Here is a 20,760-nt window from a genome sequence, read left to right as displayed (position 1 = left end):
TGCCTGGAGAATGACACTTCTCTCTAGCCTGCATGCTGAGGGGGCCCATTTGCACAAACGTTTTCTTGTTCATTAAAGCCTTGTGTGTTGCATCAACTGGACTGGCCATTGAATTCTTGGGGGTACCGACCGAAACTGGGAGACTCCTCATTCTGAGGGTCTTACAGAACATTATTAAATTCATTTTATGAAGCCACAGTCACCCTGATACCCAAACCACACACAGATTCAACAAAGATAAAGAATTTCAGACCAATTTCCCTCAGGAACATAGATATGAAAATATTCAAAAAATGTTTGCAAACCCAATCTAAGGACATATCAAGAAAATCATCCATCATTATCAAGTAGGCTTCATCCCAGAGATGCAGGGGTGATTCAACATACGAAAATTAGTCAATATAATATTCATATAAACCAAATGGAAAGAAAAACCCCAGGTGATCATTTCATTAGATGCTGAAAATGCTTTTGACAAAATCCAACATCTTTGTTTTTTTGGGATATGGTTTCTCTGTATTGCTTTGGAGCCTGCCCTTGAACTTGCTCTGTAGATCAGGCTGGCCTTGAACTCATAGAGATCTGCCTGCCTCTGCCTCCCAAGTGCTGGGACTAAAGGTGTGTACCACCAATGCCCGGCCAACACCTCTTTATGATAAAAATGTTAGAGGGATTAGGGATAAAAGGAACTTCCTAAACATAATAAAGGTAATTTACAGCAAGCTGATAGCAAACATCAAATTAAATTAAGAGAAACTCAAAGCAATATTACTAAAACTAGTCTCTCCATATCTTTTCAATATAGTACTTGAAGTTGTAGCTGGAGCAATAAGGCAACTGAAGGAGATTATGGGGACGCAAACTAGAAAGGAAGAAGTCAAAGCATTTTTATTTGCAGATGATATGACAGTCCCCCAAAATTCTACAGGGAATTTATACCTTCAGTGAAGTGGCTAGATACAAAATTAACTGAAACAAAAATCAGTACACCTCTTATCCCCAAATGGCAAATGGGCTGAGAAAGAAATTAGAGAATAAGTCACAAATAATAATCTTGTGGTAACTCTAATCAAGCAAGAGAAAGACTTGTATGACAAAACTTCAAGTCTTTGAAGAAAGAAATAGAAGAAGATATCAGAAGATGAAAAGATTTCCCAAGCTCATGGATCAATAGGATTAACATAGTTAATATGGCCAAAGCAATCTACAGATTCAATGATATTCCCATAAAATTTCTAACACAATTCTTTACAGACCTTGAAAGGTCAATACTTAGCTTTATATCGAAAAACAAAAAACCAAGGATAGCTAAAACAGTCCTGTACAATAAAAGACCTTCCAGAGGTATCACCAGCCCTGATTTAAAGTTGTATTACAGAGCTATAGTAATAAAAATCACATGGTATTGGCATCAAAAACAGACAGGTTGATCACTGAAATCCAATCAAAGACCCAGACTTATTTGTAATAGCAAGAACCTGGAAGCAACCCAGATGCCCCTCAACTGAAGAATGGATAAAGAAGATGTGGCACATTTACACAATGGAATACTACTCAGTCAAAAAAACAATGAAATATTGAAATTCATAGGCAAATGGATGGAACTTGAAGAAACCATGCTGAGTGAGACAACCCAGTCACAAAAAGAGGAACATGGTATGTACTCACTCATATATGGATTTTAGATATACAGCAAAGGATCACCGGCCTATAATTCACACTGCCAGAGAAACTAGGATACAAGAAGGATTCTAAGAGATTCATACAAGGTCCCTCCTAGAAGGGGAAAGGAACAAGCTCTCCTGAACATGTTGGGAGTGGGTGGGGGGCAGTGAGTGGAGAGAGAAGAGAAAGAGAAGGGAAGGAGAGGAGAACATGTGGGACTAGGAAGATTGATTGAGTCGGGGGACAAATAGATGAGAGCAAAAAAAGAGGGAGCCATTATAGGTTTGAAGAGAAAACTGACTCCAGAGAAATGTCCAGAGACCTACATGGATGACCCCCACTAACAATCTGAGCAACAGTGGAAAGGCTACCTTAAATGCTCTTCCCTGATAATGAGATTCATAACTTACTTATATGCCATCATAGAGCCCTCATCTAGTATAGTAGCTGATGGAAACAGAAGCAGACACCTATAGCTAAACACTGAGATGAACTCTTGGAATCCAGTTGCAGAGAGGGAGGCAGGATAAGAATATGGGGTCTAGTGAGAGGGCAAAGAGGGTAAAAGGGAGGGAGGGAAGAGAGGGAGGGAGAGGGAACTGGGATCGACATGTAAAATAATAAATTAAATAAAACAAAAATGCTTTGACTCCAAAATTTAAGTTCAAGGACAAGTTACTGGGGAAAAGGATTTCTATTTTTGTTTCCACAGAAAATGAAAAGCTGTGGATTCCTTCCAGACTAATGTGATTTGATCAAGCCAGACCCCCTGAAACAGAGTACCAGGTGATCCTACATTCAAAACAGCTGGACAGAGCAGCCTGACAGACTACAGCCAGAATTTCTGCATCTTCTTCGAATCCCCCATGACAGCGCCCCTTACCAGCAGGAAGTAGTTTGGAAAGAACAACGTCCAAATTCCCAAATATTGTCTATAAATGTTTGTTTTCATTTAAATGGACTTGGTTATATAAAATAAATAAATAAATAAAAACCACCAAAAAAAAAAAAAAAAAAAAAAAAAAAAAAAAAAAAAAAAAGAATATGGGGGTCTACCATGGAGGGATACTCCCTTAACCTAGAGGCAGGAGGGAAGGCCTATTCCCTACTCCAAATGACTTGACAGAAATTGTTGACCACTCCTGGAAGGCATCACCCTCCCTGTGCAATGGGGGGGTGGTCAGGGGGCATGGGAGGAAGGGAGAGAAGTAGGGAGAGGGAACTGGGATCGATATGTAAAATAAGAAGAAGAAGAAAAAAAAAAAAAAAAAAAGAAAGAAAATGGGGTCAAGACCAGGCTACAGAAACCTACGGAGACAGCTGACCTGAACAAGGGGGAGCTCACTGACCCCCCCCCCCAGACTGATAGCTGGGAAACCAGCATTGGACTGACTCAGAACCCCTGAATGTGGGTCTCAGTTAGAAGGTCTGGGCAGTCTAAGGGACCTCTGACAGTGGAACCAGAATGTATCATCCCTGGTGCATGAAAGGACTTTGGGAGCACATTCCTCATGAAGGGATACTCCCTTAGCCCAGAGGCAGGAGGAAGGGATTAGTCCCTACTCCAAATGACTTGACAGATTTAGATGACCCCTCCTGTAAGGTATCACCCTCCCTGTGGAGTGGGGGGGGGGAATGGGATGGGAGGGTGGTTGGGGGCATGGGAGGAAGGGAGGAGAAGGGACTTGGATCTATATGTAAAATAAGAAAAATAATGAATATATTAAAAAAAACCTAAGACCCAGACTTAAATTCACATACCTATGAACACCTAATTTTTGATAAAGAAGCCAGAAATATACAATAGGAAAAAAAAAAAAAAAAGAAACCATGTTCAACAAATGGTGCTGGTCTAAAATCAGATACACTGAGCATAATAGAAGAGAAAGTGGGTAATGGCACAGGAGACAACTACCTGAACAGAACACTGATAGTGCAGGTAATAAGACCAACAATCAATAGATGGGACATCATGAAACAAAAAACTTCTGTACAGTAAAGGACAATGTCAATAGGATAAATGACATTCTACAGAATGGGAAAAGATTTTCACCAATTCCAAAGCTGACAAAGGGCTAATTTCCAAAATATATAAAGAACTCATGAAACTAGAAATCCATAAATCAAATAATCCAATTAAAAATGGGGTACAGATATAATTAGAAAATTCTCAACAAAGGAATCTCAAATGGCTGGGAAACACTTAAAGAATGTTTAACATCCTTAGCTGTCAGGGAAATGCAAATCAAAACTACTTTGAGATTCCATCTTATACCTGTCAGAATACCTAAGATCAAAACCAGTTCATGCTGGAGAGGATGTGAAACAAGGGGAACATTTCTCCATTGCTGATGGGAAGGCAAAGTAGTACAACCACAATTGAAATCAATATGATAATTCCACAGATAACTGGGAATCATCTACCTCAAGTCAAGTCAAGCTACACCACTTTTAGGCATATACCCAAAGGACACCCCATCCTACCACAGGGGCACAAATTCAACTATGTTCATAGAAGCTTTATTCATAATAGCCAGAAACGCGGTACATTTATACAATGAATATTACTTAGCTGTTAAAAACAATGGCATCAGGAAATTTGCAGGCAGATTATACTGAGTGAAGTAACCCAGATGCAGAATGAAAAATATTGTATATACTCACTTATAAGTGGACATTATCTATTAAGTAAAGGATAATCATGCCTCAATCCACAGAAACAGAGAGGCTAAGTAACAAGGAGGGCTCCAGGGGGGACACATAGATAACCCTGAGAAGGGGAAATAGATTAAACTTTTTTTTTTTTTTTTTTTTTTTTTTTTTGGTAGAGTGGTGGGGATGGGAATGGGAGGGATCAGGCAGGAAGGATAGAAGGAGAGAGTACTGGGAGAAACAAGTGGAAATAGGGAGACATTTGCAGGGTGATATGGAAACTCCCAGGAATCTATGAGAGTGAAGACCCTACCAATGTGGGATAATGAGCCTAAATCAGCTATCTTCTATAACTAGGCAAGGTTACAGCAGTGGCACTGGGACACTAGCCTTGCCCCCCCCCCAAAAAAAAAAAACCAAAAAACAAAAACCAAAAACATCGACCTACAATCTGTCCTGCCTCCAAAAGATCAGCTGGAGTAATAGTGGTGCACAACTTGTGGGAGTGACCAACCAATGACTGATCCAACTAGAGGTCCACACCACTAGAGGGAGTTTCATGCCTAACATTGCCTGGATGGTTAAGAACTAGAGGCTGGACCACTCAGAGACCCAGATAGAAGATGACTAGAAACAAACAAACAAACAATGAAATGATTACTAACAATATTCTGCTATACTCACAGATGGGTGCCTAGCCCAACTGTCATCAGAGAGGTATCATTCAGCAACTCATGGGAGCAGATGCAGAGATTCACAGCCAAAGGATTATAGGAGCCACAGTGGTTGAGGACACAATGATAACATAGCCCTGAGAATCAACTAAACAGGGGACACAGAGATTGAAGCAGCAATCACAGAACCTGTATGGATCTGAGCTATGTCCTCTGCATATGCATTATGGTTGTGTAGCGGGCTGTTCTTATGGGACTCTCCTAATCAGTGGGAGTATCTCTGACCTTTTTGCATGTTGTTAGAACCCTTTCCTCCTAGTGGCTTGCCTTGTCTATCCTTAAAGGTTTGTGCCTAGTCTTATTGTAACTTGCTATGCTATGTTCAGTTGACATTCCTGCCTCCCTTCCCTTCCCTTCCCTTCCGTTCCCTTCGCTTCTCTTTCCTTCCTTCCTTCCTTCCTTCCTTCCTTCCTTCCTTCCTTCCTTCCTTCCTTCCTTCCTTCCTTCCTTCCTTCCTTTCCCTGAAGGGAAAGAGAGGACTGGATCAGGGGGAAAGGGGAGATAGTGGAGGGAGGAACATAGAGGATTGGAGGGAGGGGAACCTGTGGTCAGAAAAGAAAGAAGACTCCTTCCTGGTATCATGGCTGCCTTGAATTAAGGACTGTCAGTCAAGCAGTCAATTGGACTCCCTTATGACAGCATTGACTGTATTAAACAGTTCATGGATGCCTTGTGGTAGCTACATGACAACTAGAGCTGCTTGCTGCTGAAGCACAGATCCAGCTCTCAAAAGCATGAATGCCATTGCTACAATGATTTTAAACAGCTGTGCTAGACTCTGTTGTCACAAATTTCAGTTTTTACCCAAGCCAAAGGGAAGCATATCCTCTGTTGATCTGGCAGAGGGATTGTGATTGTATAAAATGGACAATGCCAAAACTGGTGAATGCAGCAGGCCATTTACATGGTAATGGCTGTTATTGTTGCAAACCTCTTTGTGGCTGTATAAGCAGGCTGTTCAACTCACTTTTGAACCCAGCCTGGAGATATTTCTTATGCTGTATATGGGTATTGAAACATTAGGCCCAATAAAAGTCTTCTCTCAAGTATTCTTCTTGCCTACTTCAGATTTTCATAATTAGTATGACAGGATGAGCTGGTTAAAATCAAGAAGTTGTAGTAATGCTAGGAACAATAATTGTAGAAGTTTCAGTGGGAACCACAGTAGCAGCTGAGTAGAGGTCAGAGTCACAGCAACAGTGACAGCTACAGTGGCAACAGTGGCAAAAGCCATGGCAGTAACTATAATGCAAACAGTAGCAACAGCAGAGGCAGCACAAGTGTCAGCAGCTTGTATCTATGGGTCCTACTTAACAGTAAAGGGCTTGGTGGCTGTGGGCATCATGACATGGCCCCTCTACCTGGTGTACCACTGATGCAAAATATTTGATCTGGAATCACAGATCTCTCACACAGGAAACAATACTGACTACACCCTGTGGTCCATGTCTGACATGTATTCCACTTTTGCTACATGACTGTCACTCTGCTCTGAGAACTCAGCCTTGTGCCACCTAGTGACTAGTGGTGGCAGTGTTAGTGGCAACAGAAATGAGAGGCAACTCAAATGTTGTGGAGATTGGCCTAGTTCCAAAGCCAAGGGTCTCAGACATCCTAGGCCTGAAATCTGGAGAATCCTGGCATCTTAGGTATTGAAGCTTTAATGCTAGTTAATGTCAAGTGCTGGGGAACCCTAACTTTCTAGACCTGGATAATCACTATAACACTTGTTTCCTAACCAGTGAGGCCTGCATAGATCATAACACTACAGAATGGCACCCTCTCCTGCCTGCAGCCTGGCTGAAGAAGCCAAGGGTTATAAAAGCTGCCAAAGATGATCAACACTAGCAACTCTTTCTCACTTATGCACCATTTCCAACCAGTTAGAGCAAAGGATACCAAGCAATAGCTGGTAACATCTTGTAAACCATGTTAACTCTCTCCTCTCTCCCCCCCACCTCTGTGTATGCATGCAACTAGAGCCAAGGGGTTAATGTTAAGTAGCTTTGTCAATCATTATCTACTTCAGTCTTTGGATATGAATCTTGCCAGTAGCCAAATCTGAAACCTGCCAATTGCCAATTCAGCTGGACTGGTTGGCCAGTGAACCCCAGGGATGCATCTCTCATCTCTTTCTGCTCTCTTAGCACTAGTACCTATTTTTTTTTTTTTTTTTTAACTTTGAGGAACTGAACTCAGGTCCTCAGGTTTTCACTGCAAGTACTTTATTTCTCTATTCATGACCAGGGGAAATGGCCATAGCCCTACACTTCCCAGGAGAACTGTAAGGAAAGGCTGTTACTTTTAGAATTTTATCTGTTATGTAATGATATCTCCCGCACCCAGAGCACAAGAAGGGCTATGGATATTAGGGAGCCCACATGAGAAGAATCAGGGTCTGTAAGGATCATTGGACAAGAGCCACTAGGGCAATGAACCAGCAACTCAAGTCCATTACCAGCAAATAAAGAGGCAAAATGAAATTACAAGGAGACAGTAAAACAAGATCAGTTTTTTTCCCCATGCATTATCCCAAGAGCTTATCCTAAAGTGGTTCACAGTATCTCTGCTGTGGTAAACCGAAAATCTCCTAGCCAGAGAGTGGAGGGCAACCCATCAGTAGGTAAGTACTGACAACTTTGATGAAATACGACTTTCATGGAAAATATCCTAGTTTGTGCATGGATTTGAAGTAAGTTCACAGGAAATTTTGCTTACCCATGCGTCCATCCTGAGGTGGACTAATCAGAGAGATTCTTGAAGGGCCTGCTGCCATCTCAGGCTACATATGCAAAAGAAAACAACCAGTGAAATTTCCAAACTGCCACTTGTGAGGTTCTAATTCTGTTCACCTGTCCTGAAAATCTAGCTATGCAATCTTGTCACCTCTAATAAAACTATCTGTTCATTGGATATGGCAGTCTCATAGGGTGAAACAGAGCAGGGCAGGGCAGAGGTTTGCAATAGAAAATGATTCAGGACCCCAATAAATTCCTTTAGGAATATCAGGAGAGGAAAGGACAAGTAAGATCCCTAATGATGGGGTTAGAGCTTCCTGGCTCTAACACAGGAACACAGGTAATGTTGCTGTCATTGCTTGACTCGGAGAAGACATCTGCCTTGTAAAGTTTAACATGTTTACTAACTTACCTCTTTCCATATGTCTGCCTATGTTTGGTCTGACACTCCACTTTGGAGTTTCACTCACTGAATTCTGTGTTTTTCCAGATACAAGTTATCGACCATGCCTGTTATCTTCAGTATCTTTAGCTCACCCTAAATGCTTAGGTGCTAAGGATACCTGAAACTGAATGACCTGAACCCCCTAAAATAAGGGTCCCTCTTTACCATTAATGTGGTAGAAAACCACAAGTACATGCACACCCCTGAGACAGGCCTTAGGAGGAGAGGTGGAAGCAGATGTCTAGCCTCCAAGGAGCTGAGATATGTAACAGGATCTGTGAACTTCTGGGAGGTCTAAGGTAGGGATCAAGGGAGGGGGAGGTGCCCAGGGTAGAGTGGGCATACACTGGAAGAAGTGAAAACATAAAAGAGGTTAGTTCAGCAGGGAGAGGCAGTCTGTCTTCGTGCCAACTGCCAAGGTTCTGAAGTACCTTCTTAAGGCGTGAATAATGTCTCATTCCCTGCTAAAGTGCTACTTTTATCTACTCGAAATCTAGATTCTTTCATAAGCAGGTCCAGGAGATTCTTTAGAAATAGACATCTGATTAACAAGTCCACATACTGGTATCTACCTTGGAGGGCTATTAGGAGAATGATACTCATTTACAAAGCACTTAAAACAGTGCTAGCAGGCAGGCAGGTAGCTCTATTACAAACCCTTGAAGCAACACACAATAATAAATTCACACCAAAGAAACAGTATCTTTAGACTATATACAATTTCTCTTCTTTGCTTCATCCTCCTGGTTCCAGCTCACCTGGTGATGCCTCAGCCTTGTGAAGCATCTCTGAGGGCATCATGTTTGAACAATATGGCATGCACATAATCCATTTCTGCCTGAACTGGGAAGGTGACCTTCATGGTGCATTTCTAGTTTTGGTTTCATTTTCTCTGTTTTTGTTTCTCTCCAATTTACAGTTGTGGCTTTGTTTTTTAGGCCTCACATTTCTGGCCCACTGGTTTTTATGGGGTGATAGCATACAGTTTATTATGAGCACTTCTTTCTTTTTAGATTATGGTCAAGGGAAGGTAAACCACAGGGCTATGAGTCCTGCCACTTTTACTAACATAACAATGCATGAATCCCTATTGCCTTTACCATAGATCTGGCCATAAAGACAGAAGGGAATGTTTTTGTTTCTGATCACAGCTCACCAATTAACTCTGGTGTCAACACAGTAAAGAGCTCTGCTAGAGACCACCATGTGCCTTGAGCATGTGGCAGCCCAGGTATACTTACCTTTCTTGCTGGAGGAGTCAGGTCAATTTCCATTGATTCTATTCTGTTAAACAGTAAAACATGCTAATGAGACTTAAAATTTTCTATAATTTAAAAATATCAGTTTAAATATCCTTGCATGTAATAATTCACAGAGTGAATTTCCCAGCCCTTTCATAGGGTTGTCAGGGTGTGGTTTATGTTTATGTGAATGTAGACATGTATGAACAATGAAGATGAGATACTGCAGCCTAGGCACTTGTCTGAATGTTAAGATAGGCTGTGCTTGCAATCAGTCCAATCAGACCAAATAAGCTAAGAACTGGCATTCATCAACAACTGTGTTTTGAACCTCGGTTATAAGGTCATTTCCTGGAGTCCTCCATAGTATTCATTTCTCTCACCCAGTACCATTTCTTATAAGAGCACATGCCCCTGTGTGGTATGTAAATTAATTTATTATCCTCCATCAAACAGAAGCACCTGAGCACAAGTAGTTGACATACTTGCCTCACATGAATGTCTGAAGTCAAGAATGGTGCCTCTCAGGTGCTCACAGAGCTCTGAAGAGGGCATTGGATTTCCTAGAACTAGAGTTATAGGCAGCTGTAAGCCACCTGATATAGGTGCTGGGAACAAAACTATGGTCTACTGCAACAGCAGCAAATGTTTTTAACTATTGAGTCATCTTTCCAGCTCCCCATTTTTTTTGAAAATAAGGATAGAGGTCTTTTTCTTCAAGATGGAGGCAAAGAAGAGCTTTGAAGTGAGATAGTCCTTCTGTGGCACTGACCACGCCCATTGGGGGGTGGAGCCATGGGCGGAAGTGACCTGTGGAAGGAGGTCAGAGAGAGAGCCGGGAAAAGCTCTCTTGCTGGCATGACTCGGACAGGAGAGCATTGGGTGGAATTTCCTGGTGTTCATCTGTCTAGGTTGTAAGTTATTTCTCCTTGAATAAACATCTATTCGGCCTATTTGTTTATCCTGATCCTTATTTAACCACAATAGAGCTTGGTCAAGAGCTTTAATAGGTATTCACATCTGCCTTTTAGTCACATTCTCAGATGCTTGGATGGTCAGGGCAGTAGATGTCCATACACTCAGGCAACCAATAAGAAAAACCAAACTGACCATTCCATACATCAAAGCTTCATGGAAAAGTGTACCATTATCTCAGAAAAAAACAGTCATCATGACAAAATGTGTACCATGTCTTGCATCATTGTGTTGTCTCAACTATGGAGTCCATATTTCATGGACATTAAGTATAAATAAAGAATTTACTGACCAACACAGACAAGAAATGAGAATTTTAATGTTTGTTATTTTCCAGATAGGGAAATAAAATATGCTTTTTGGTTATTTGCGCCACTTTCAGATGTGCCTCATTATAAAGCATGACTATATTATTCATATTAATTGCTAACTTGATAGGATTTAGAATTGGCCTAAACCTTTGGCACATGTTAGTGAGAAATTTCCTGGACTGAGTTAATTGAGTTGGGACAACTCATTCTGAATGTGAGTGTGGTACCATCCAATAGGAAAAGAGGGTATTGGACTGAATAAAAAGGAGAAAGCAAGCTGGCCACCAGGATCCATTTGTTTCTTAAGTGTAGAGGTAATATGACCAGGTGCCTCAATGCTACTATCTTCATACCTTCCCTACCACAAAGGGCTGCCACTTCAAGATGTGTGTAAAAAAAACTTATTTTCTTAAGGAATATATGTTTTTGTCACAGTCATGATAAAAATAGTCATTATAGAAATTTGGTACCTAGAAGTGGAACTGTTGCTACGATAAAGTTCTCAGAACTCGGAAACCAGTTTGCAGGGAGAAATGTGGAATAGTTTGGAACTTTGGGTTATAAAATTCTTAGAATACCATAAGTAAGCTGAATGTACCAGTCTGGTGTGAGTTTGGAAGAATAAAATGCTGACAGAAATATAGACAGTAGAGGCTTAGCTCATGAGGAGAAGGATTCTATTGGGCTAGAGACCATTTGTGTTATGGTCTGGCAATAAAAGTGGCTGCATTCTACTCATGGTCTGAGAACTTCAGTGAGGCTATATTAAAAAGTCTAATTTGACTGTGGAGAAAATTCCAAGATAGGATAATACCCAGGCTGTGCAATGGCTACTGCTCACTGCTCTTACCTCTTATCCAGGGCTAAAGGAAGAAAGCAACAGTAGAATGAATACATAAGTAAATTGCCCCTTAGCAGGTAAAAGGCATAGTTTAAAGTTATAGATAGACACGGTGGGTTATGAGAAAGTATCTGTAATTGTTAAAAAGATTTGCACCATTAAAAAGAAAATTTAAACTCTGCACTGGGAAAATAGGGCAAGAGCTCTAGGCAAGACTCTAGCCATCAAAAGATCCATCTTGTGAAAGCGAAGTTCTTTTGAAAGAAAAGAGTCTAAATTGAGAATGATTGACAACCACAGCCTAGGGAAGAGTTTCCTTAGGATCATCCTGGAAGGTACACAGAGGCTGATGCAGCTAAGGTCCAAGGGGCCAGGCTCATGCTGGTAGCATAATTTGGCAGCCTTGCCCATGTGGTGTTGATTCTAAGGAATGGAAGATGAAAGAATAAGGGAATCATGGAAGCTTGTATTAAGATTGCAGAAGGTCACTGAGATCAAGCAACGTATGGTATGACTGGATTCCACGCAAGGGGGTGTGACACTGAGGGGCTATTGTATGAAGGTGGAGCTGAAGCCCAATGGAAAACCCAGAAAGCTGGAGATGCCAGGATCATGGTACCTTAGCAAGGAAAGCTATAGGCATGGAGTGGGGCCATCCCAAAAGAAGAGCTTTGTGATGAGCTATCCAAGTCATTTGGAGCTGAGATGATTCTAGCAAGAACCAATACAATTTGGTGTTTTCCTTTCTGGGTATTAGTCTTGTCTACCTTTGCTTTGTCCCTATTATTTCCATTATTTGTCCTATTGTTTCCTTCTGGAATATAAATGTTTAATTTGTGTCATTGTACATTAGAAGTATACAACTTGTTTTTTTTAATTTTATTTTATAGAATCTCACAGTTAAGGTATGGGCTGTATCTCATAAGAGACTCTATGTTTATACTTTTGAGCAGCTTTGGAACTGTAAAAGATTATGTGGATCTTAAAAATTGGACAGCATTTTTCATTATAAGATGGTTATGGTAGAAAGTTATGGCTTTAAAGTGATGTTTAGATATGTAGTTGAAAAAGGGTAGATAGACTGGTGATGGCTAATATCAACTTTATGGAATAAAATTTCATAGGAAGAAAACCTTTGGGAATACCTATGCGAGAACTTATAGGTTGAATTAAATAAGGTAGAAAGATTCACCCTAAATTTTGGTAGCACTATTCCAGGAGTTGAGGTCTTGGACTTAATAAGAAGGAGGAAGTGAGCTGAACACCAGCACTCATCTTTTTCTCCTTTCTGAATGTAGATATGATATGAACACCTGCCTCATGCTACTGTTGCCATGCCTCTCCCACCATGATGTACTACTGTGCCATCAAACTGTGAGACAAAATAAACCCCTCCTTTCTCAAGTTGCTTTTGTTACAGAAATGAGAAAAGTGACTAATACAATGGACTTACTCAATGACATGTGAAAAACATAAACCATGCCAAGCCCTCCCTCTACAGCTATCTGTCATGTCATGCACAAGAGACTGCAGGCAGCCACCATTTGCATATGGCCTCTATGGGGAGCCTTCATCTCTGTCATCTGTTTTTGCCTATCTCAGTGATATGAGCTTGATGATTATCCCTAGGAGGCACTCTTACCTTTGTAGTCGCTTGATTTGTAGCACTGACTTCCTGAGGGACTCCTCCAACTGAGAAATCTGAATATAAATATGACTCCATTATTAGACAGACTATTCCAAGAAGCAGTTCAGAGAACACACTTGGTTTGTCTACAAATGTGACATTTCAGCAAGCCTGGACCTTTGTACAAAGCTGAGTCAGGTCAGAGCTCCAGAAACCCCCAACTCAGTCTCCACAAGGTAGTGGATCTTAACTAGCCAGTAGTAGCCCAGAGCATGAAGCTCTACGAGGTACAACTTAGAGATTCTGATGTCAAGTCTGAGACATGCCCTCCTCTCCACAGGTGATTTCAGAATGCAGTCCACAACATGTCAGAGTTTAGATCTGACTTTGTCACAAGGCACTAGGAAATGTCAAGAGGTAGATTTAAAGTCTCAAAATTTATAGTGGTGTATAAAACCTCTCATTTGCTGAGAAGTTTAAGAAGGTAACACATATCAAATGAGTAACCAGGGCTAGACTGAAAGAAGCCTTTAGGCTGGATTCTGGGCAGCTGTTAGGGAGTGATGCCAAGAGTGCTGTGGATAAAGCAGTGGATAGTACAGTGAGTACAGTGAACTGTGCACAGAACCTGAGGGCCCTGCCTGCCTGTCCCATCTGTGTACCAAGGCAGTGGACTGGGAAATGCCTTTTAGACTTGATAATAGGTTCTCAGAACTCTGGCTTTATAACTAGGCTCCTCACTTCATTTATTATATAACCTTTGGAGTTTTTTTTTTAAAAGGACTTTTATGTAAAAAAGCAAGAGGAATGTGAAGAAAAGCCTCTGTGCTTCTCTCATGCGCCTGAGGCCCTAGTATTGACCAGTGTAGATGAGGGCGCCTCTGTGTAGACTGTCCAGAGCAGAGGAGCTCCTAGGCAGATCAGGCAAACAGACTAATGGTCATAGAAATTAACCACCTCCTCAACCGGAAATGCAAAGAAAAATAAACCTCATAGGTGCCAGTGATCAGACCAAGGACTAAAAGAAGACAGACAGACAGACAGACAGACAGACACACACACACACACACACACACACACACAGAAATCTTGAGCTATAACAATATGACATTGAAATTACAAGATCAAACAATTCAAGAAGCAAAAGTTTGATTACACTTACCTTTTCTCGATAGAAGGCCACCAGTCTCCTCCTGTGTTTTTCTTGAAATTCTGAAATCTGGTAAGACAACACATTTCAGTTGTTGGGGGCACAAAGTCATGACATATCTCTTATGGAAGTAGAAGGTTGAAAAGAACTTTAAGTTTGGGTTGTAGCATGTTCTGTTTTACATGTACTCCCCCAGTACACCTGCATCTCCTCCCACAGGGACAGTCACAGATTGCCTGGGTTTGCTTGTGGTTAATGTGTGACCAGAGCAGACACATAGCTTAGATGTTTCATGAGGGACAGACTACCAAAAGACTTATCCAATAGGAACTCTAAACACTGAGGCTTTTTGTCTCTCTAGCAGCCTCCCTGTTTAAGATGCTCCAACGGTGTGCTTACTCTTGTGGTAAATAAGATAAAACACACAGATCCACTGTGATGGTAGTGATTATCTGAGGAAGGCTTCTGCCTAGTGAAAGACCCTAATACATGGGCTAGGGCAGGGTTAGAGAGGTGGAAAGAGTCAAAACAAGGAAGCCCAGCATGGTGGGTGGAGCTGGCAGAGACCAAGGTAGCCTGTGTGGACTGTTAAGAGTCACCTACAACTGAAGGCAGCACCATCCCTGTCTCACAAGAAACCTCATGTACTCTATGTGATTTGAATTGGGCTTCTGAGAATGGTAGTGTGAACAAGTGAACAGTGATCCAAGGCTCACTCAAAAAAAAAAAAAAAAAAAAAAAAAAAAAAGAAAGCTGGTTAATGGTTTGAGTAAATGGTGTCAACTTAGCTGAGACATTAAACTGTCACTCCTTCACCTAAATCAGCCATCACTCAGTTCTGAGTCCACAGGTATAGGGTGATTATAGGTAACATTGATATTTTAAGGGTCCATACCTCCCTCTAGGTAATAACAGCACAGACACAAGGGTGGTCTTCATTTACCACACAGCTTACCTTGGATCATAGTAGCACTAGCCCCTATATACATTCCAGTACAGTTATGGTGTGGAAAGCATCAACTCAACAGAGCATGCGACTTATCCACCTTGAGAGCCTACTCCCAGAGATGGGACTATGTAGGGCATGAACCTTCAGGTTAGCAGGGACAATATCCTCACTATAACTGAGCTCTGGCTCTACATTGTTAATGTGGCTTAAGTCTTTGAGTCTCTGTAAATAGAGTTCTTTATTGATCTAAATAATAAAAACCCACAGATACAGAGGAAAATGCTGAGAGATCAGAGAAGGAACAAGCCAAAGCCATCTTTACCTCATTAGCTTCCCAGTGGAAGAGTGAGTTCCTGTTTCTTCCTGTTTACATCCTCCGTCTGCCCAGCCATTTCACTTCCTGTTTCTGCCCAGCCATTTCACTTCCTGTTTCTGCCCAGCCATCTCACTTCCTGTTTCTGCCTAGCCATCTCACTTCCTGTCTGTCTGTACAGACCTCCTGACCTCTATGGCCATCCTCTGATCTTCAGACAAGCTTTATTTGTACAAGCAAGATATCACCACATGCATCCAAAAAGAATCACAGGTTTTGAGACAAGATAGAGACAATCTAATGACTGCTGCTCACAAAGGAAAGTATAGACTTCTTTGAGGCAATCCCTGTAGGAATCCTCACTGGAGCAACAGTCAATAACCTTGAGCATCTTTTTCAACTGTGCAAGCAACTCTTGCCCCTCAAAGCCCAGATCCAAGGGCCTTGTCACGAACCCTCTTCTTGCCTGCAGGGATAGCCTAATCTTCCAGGGAGAGACTTAGTGACAGCTCCCCCTTCCCTGACTGTGGAAGCCCGCTAGTATGATGTTTGAACAGTGTAAGGCTGTGTCTGGAGAATTTTCTTTTCTTAAAATTGCCCCTTCATACTTGTGTAAGGCACATGGCATTATCTATGTTCTAGGTTTGACCTACAGGCCAGGTGGAGCTGAGAATTGTTCTGGCAGCAGACTGATATTCCCAGTTTTTAAAACACTGCCAGCTGCCCATCTAATGTCTTTTTTCTTAGTACATTCCACACTGGCAACGAGAGAAAATTTTCTAAGCCATTCTCTCAGCGACTCACAGTTCTGTAACATGTGTCAACACAAATCAGGAGGTAGGCTCCCAGTGGGGTGGACGCAGGAATCTGGCAAGACCTGTTGATGGGAATGCCCCACTTGCCATGGAATGGTGAGTTTTGTATAAGAACCCTGGTAATAGCAGCTTGCAGGCCTATAGTTGACTGCTCAAGTCTCCACAGCTGCAGATTTGGCAGAAACAGCTGCTCCTAGGATAGAGCCAAATGTCAAGCAGCACTGGAACCCCCAGAATCTTGTCATGGTGATGGGCTAAAGCTTCTTAGAGAGACAGGCTTGTACTATAGATGAGACCAATCCGGAGAGCCTCTTGTGGTAATGGGAGTGGGCAAGCATCTGTGTCACTAGGTCTTCATTCTGCCTGGACTTTCCAGGTCTGTTGTCTCAGGTTGTCTGGGAGTTCTGGGTTGTTCCCAGGCAATGGCTGTGCTCTAAAGACTAGAGTGCTAGCAGTGGCCTCATGAGGGAGACTTCATTAGTTAAAAAAAAAAAAAAGGATTGTGAACCCTAGGAATGGTGGCACAAAACTGTATCCCAGCATCTGGGAGCATGAGGTAGGAAAATTATAATTTTAAAACAAGCCTAAGCTATATAGCAACTTCTATGTTAATTAATCACACACACACACACACACACACACACACACACACACACACACACACACACACACGGGGGGGGGAGGGAGGAGAGAGAGAGAGAGAGAACACAAAAAAAACTACATGGACTGTGACAGTAGATAAGGCCAGCCCCAAGGCTGAGAATACCCTACTCTGAACTACTGGACCAGGCCTGCTCAGAGACAGGAATAGCACAGCTAAGAAAGAGAGGACAGGAGGATAGGATGAGGAGCAGGGAAGGGCAGCTTTCTCTTAAGATTAGTATACTATAAGTTGTTCAGTAAAACAAGGTAAATGACATGGAACCTTGGGCTTAGTGTAGAAGACACTGATACATGATGTTAGGGATGAAGGTCAAGTGAGAGTGTCACTGACTACAGGAAGTAGCAAATAGCAAGTATGTCAATGAGGAAAAGGGTAGAAAGAAACAGATAGAGAGGCAAGTGTCACAAGAACCAGAGAAAGGATGCATGGAGCTATATGTTACTATAACAGGAACAAAGCAAAGATGTACAATCCTGGGTGACAACCCACAAAGGATAGTATCAAGAAGAAATCTACTGACTGAACTTAACAGAGCTCCATCTGAGTGGAAACTGGTCTTGCAACTGAGATTATTAGAAATATCTGTGGGGGAATATCTGGTATCTGTGGGGGAATAATGTCTAAAGGGGGGTAGATCTAAGTTGAGCTCACATGTGTCTCAATGGCACACAAAAGCACAAAAAACAATATAGATCAGAAAGATACTATCAGTACTGAAACATTTATGTTCAACTATTTTACAAGTGAGATGGTTTAAAAAAAAAACAACTCAGGCAGGGCGATGGTGGCACATGCCTTTAATCCCACCACTCAGGAGGCAGAGGCAGGTGGATCTCTGTGAGTTTGAGGCCAGCCTGGTCTACAGAGTGGGTGCCAAGACAGATTCGAAAACAATACTGAGAAACCCTGTCTCAAAAAACAAACAAACAAACAAAAAACCAAAAAACCACACACACACACATACACACACACACAAAACCAAACAACAACAACAAAAACCAAACCAAACCAAACCAAAACAAAACAAAACAAAAAAAAACCTCAGAGAAACAGAAGATATTTTCACACTCACCTCTGCAAGAGACTGGCTTCTAGAACACTTACATCACAGGGTTTCTAAGGTAATGTGTTCTGGGCATCACCAAATCAAGCCTCAAGGTCACAACTCACCTGAGAGGTCTCCTGGGAATACTTCTTACACAAACCATCTATGCCCAGAAAGAATGTCTGGATATTGGAGTTAGTCTGAAGAGAAAGCAAATGACTATGTAGAAACTTCTGGCCACTAGTTATAAAATTGTCTTTCAAGATCTACAATTAACTACACATAACACAAACAGCAATTCACCCCATGAAGGTAGTCACACCTCTAAGGAGCATGCAGGATAGTGGCACCCATTGGCAGCTACTAAGCCTCTCTGGATGGACCACATGCCCCTTTATATCCACTGAAAATATGCTTCAAAATGAAGGCAAAGGGGATGAGTTTTATCCAAACCAAGGATTTGTAATCAACAGATTGATACTAAAAGCAAAAATAAATTCTCTGTGGGTAGGGAATGATCATTACAGACCACAGTGTTTGGGAGGCAGCAAAAAGCAAGAGAAGAGGAAGTATGGGGAAATCCAACCAAGTATTAGTTTTGTGTGGTGGTGCTGTGTTATCAATTTAGCATAAAGCAAGAGCCAATTTCCATCTGAGGAGGGAAAGGATGCTGAAAAGGTCAATGGACTACCTGAAGTCCTTGTATGGTCAGGAAAATCTAACTTAGATGAATCTTAAAAAAAAAAAGACTTCATTTTTATTTTAATTATATGTATAATGTGTGTGTCTGTGTGCAGGTATGTTCCCATGAGATCAATGGAGCCAAAAATCTGTTTTCTGAAAATGTTGAAATGAGTTCATACCACTTAATACATATTTGGCAAGGTTGCTCATGAAAAAAGGACTCACAGCAGTCATTCAAAATTAGAAAAGAAAAAAACAGCAGTGTGTGGAGGGAGGCACACACCTTTAATCCCAGCACTTGGGAGGCAGAGGCAGGCAGACCTCTTTAAGTTTGAAACCAGCCTGGTATACATAGTGAGTTCCCAGACAGTCAAGATTACATAAAGAGACTCTGTCTCAAAAATCCAAAGTAAGTAAAACAAAATAAAAGAACATTATTCTAGACCTTGTGGACCTGATTTGAGTTAAGTAAGTACATAAAAATGTAATTGACACTGAAAGTGTAAAACTCTAAGTGAATCTTTATGGTTTCAGAATTTTAACGGTACACCAATTCATTGCAATGTATAGTTTGGGGCTGGATTTGAGTGGCTATGTTAATCTAGCCATGTAGCGTTTCTATTTGTGAGTTAATTACAATAAGCTTATACATTTATATGTACATAAATACATACATACATATACACATCCAGGTTGGTCCTGAACTAGTTATTAGTTATGTAGACCAGCCTGGCCTAGAACTCTAGTCTTTGCCTCCTAAGTGCTGGAATTAAAGGCATGTGCTACTCTAAGAACTTCTATGAGTCTTCAAAATTGAGTATGTAATACAGGAAAGAAAACTTTCAATTCCAGCTTGTTTATGAACATGGTGAAAGAAATCCCAAGTGAAGTAATAGAAAATTGAATCTATCTGTAAAAGCTGAATTATGTCATTACAAGCTGACTCTATTTCTGTAATATTATATGACTTTTTAAATTTTAACGTAAATGAAGGGGTCAGAGAATTGGTGTAGTGGTTCCTAGAATCCATGTTGGGCAGTTCACAACTACCTGTAGCTCCAACTCTCTGGCCTCTGTAGGAACAGCACATATGTGCACATATCACCTACAAACACATACTTTTTAAAAAAGTAAATAGTCTCCACTCCACAAACAAAATATGGTAAAACAGAAGTTACCGAGTTACAGAAAAGTAATAAATATAGTTATATTGATTATATACCATTCATGATTTAAAAAAAATATGTTTAGTAAACCAGTGTACACATTTGGTGAAATGCTAAAACCCTGACCATGAAGTAAAGACAGAGACCAGGGTGCTTGTTGTAGTCAGCATTTCTACATAGGACCATACCGTAGTTCTTTCCAATGACTGCAGACACTACTGCATATACAAATATTCTAGAAGAAAAGGACCATTTCAGCAAAGTCACTATGGGACCAGGCTGGCGGGAAAACTGCTTGTAACTACACCTACAATATGGGTACTAAGAACTTCCATTTAAAACTCAACAAAAGCTTAAAAAGGGATTTTAAAAACAAAATAACAGAAACAAACAAGTCTTCTTGGTAGCAACATTTTTCTCAGGTGGGCTGTTTTGCTAGAGACAAGCAGAGATTTGTGTGGCTCCTTTAAGGGAGATTTCCTAACTTGGCATAAGAGGCAAACCCTGCTAACAACTTAATGGTGCGAATGAGAGCTGGCAATGGCAATGACACATTTCCAAGATGGCAGCATGCTGCTGGATGGCAGTGTAGATCAAGGCTGTAAGCACAGCTCTCATTGCTGGTGGTAAACTTACTCCCACCATCTTGAATAGACATTGGCTAAAATAGCTGTGGCTTTAATTTTAGCAATGTTGTTTAGCAGATAAAAGACTCGTGGCCAGAAAAAGATAAAGATTTACAGTA

At 41.2% G+C, this 20,760-nt stretch overlaps 1 protein-coding gene across 3 annotated transcripts in view; it reads right to left on the bottom strand.

Annotated features, from left to right (window-relative positions):
* Positions 1-20,760, bottom strand: part of Rnf212 (ring finger protein 212) — a 79,032-nt gene that overhangs the window by 8,641 nt on the left and 49,631 nt on the right. For 2 of the 3 annotated variants that reach the window (XM_051198023.1, XM_051198021.1), the window contains exons 3-7: positions 18,291-18,365; positions 14,392-14,448; positions 13,245-13,303; positions 9,476-9,518; positions 7,770-7,833 (exon numbers count right to left, since the gene is read on the bottom strand). In XM_051198023.1, the coding sequence (XP_051053980.1) occupies positions 7,770-7,833; positions 9,476-9,518; positions 13,245-13,303; positions 14,392-14,448; positions 18,291-18,365 (298 nt within the window). The remainder of the gene's footprint in view (positions 1-7,769; positions 7,834-9,475; positions 9,519-13,244; positions 13,304-14,391; positions 14,449-18,290; positions 18,366-20,760) is intronic. The other variant, XM_051198022.1, reaches the window with a different exon arrangement.

This window comes from Phodopus roborovskii, unplaced genomic scaffold (assembly GCF_943737965.1).
Source record: "Phodopus roborovskii unplaced genomic scaffold, PHOROB, whole genome shotgun sequence".
Taxonomy (NCBI): Eukaryota; Metazoa; Chordata; class Mammalia; order Rodentia; family Cricetidae; genus Phodopus; species Phodopus roborovskii.
This window is presented reverse-complemented; position numbering and strand designations above follow the sequence as displayed.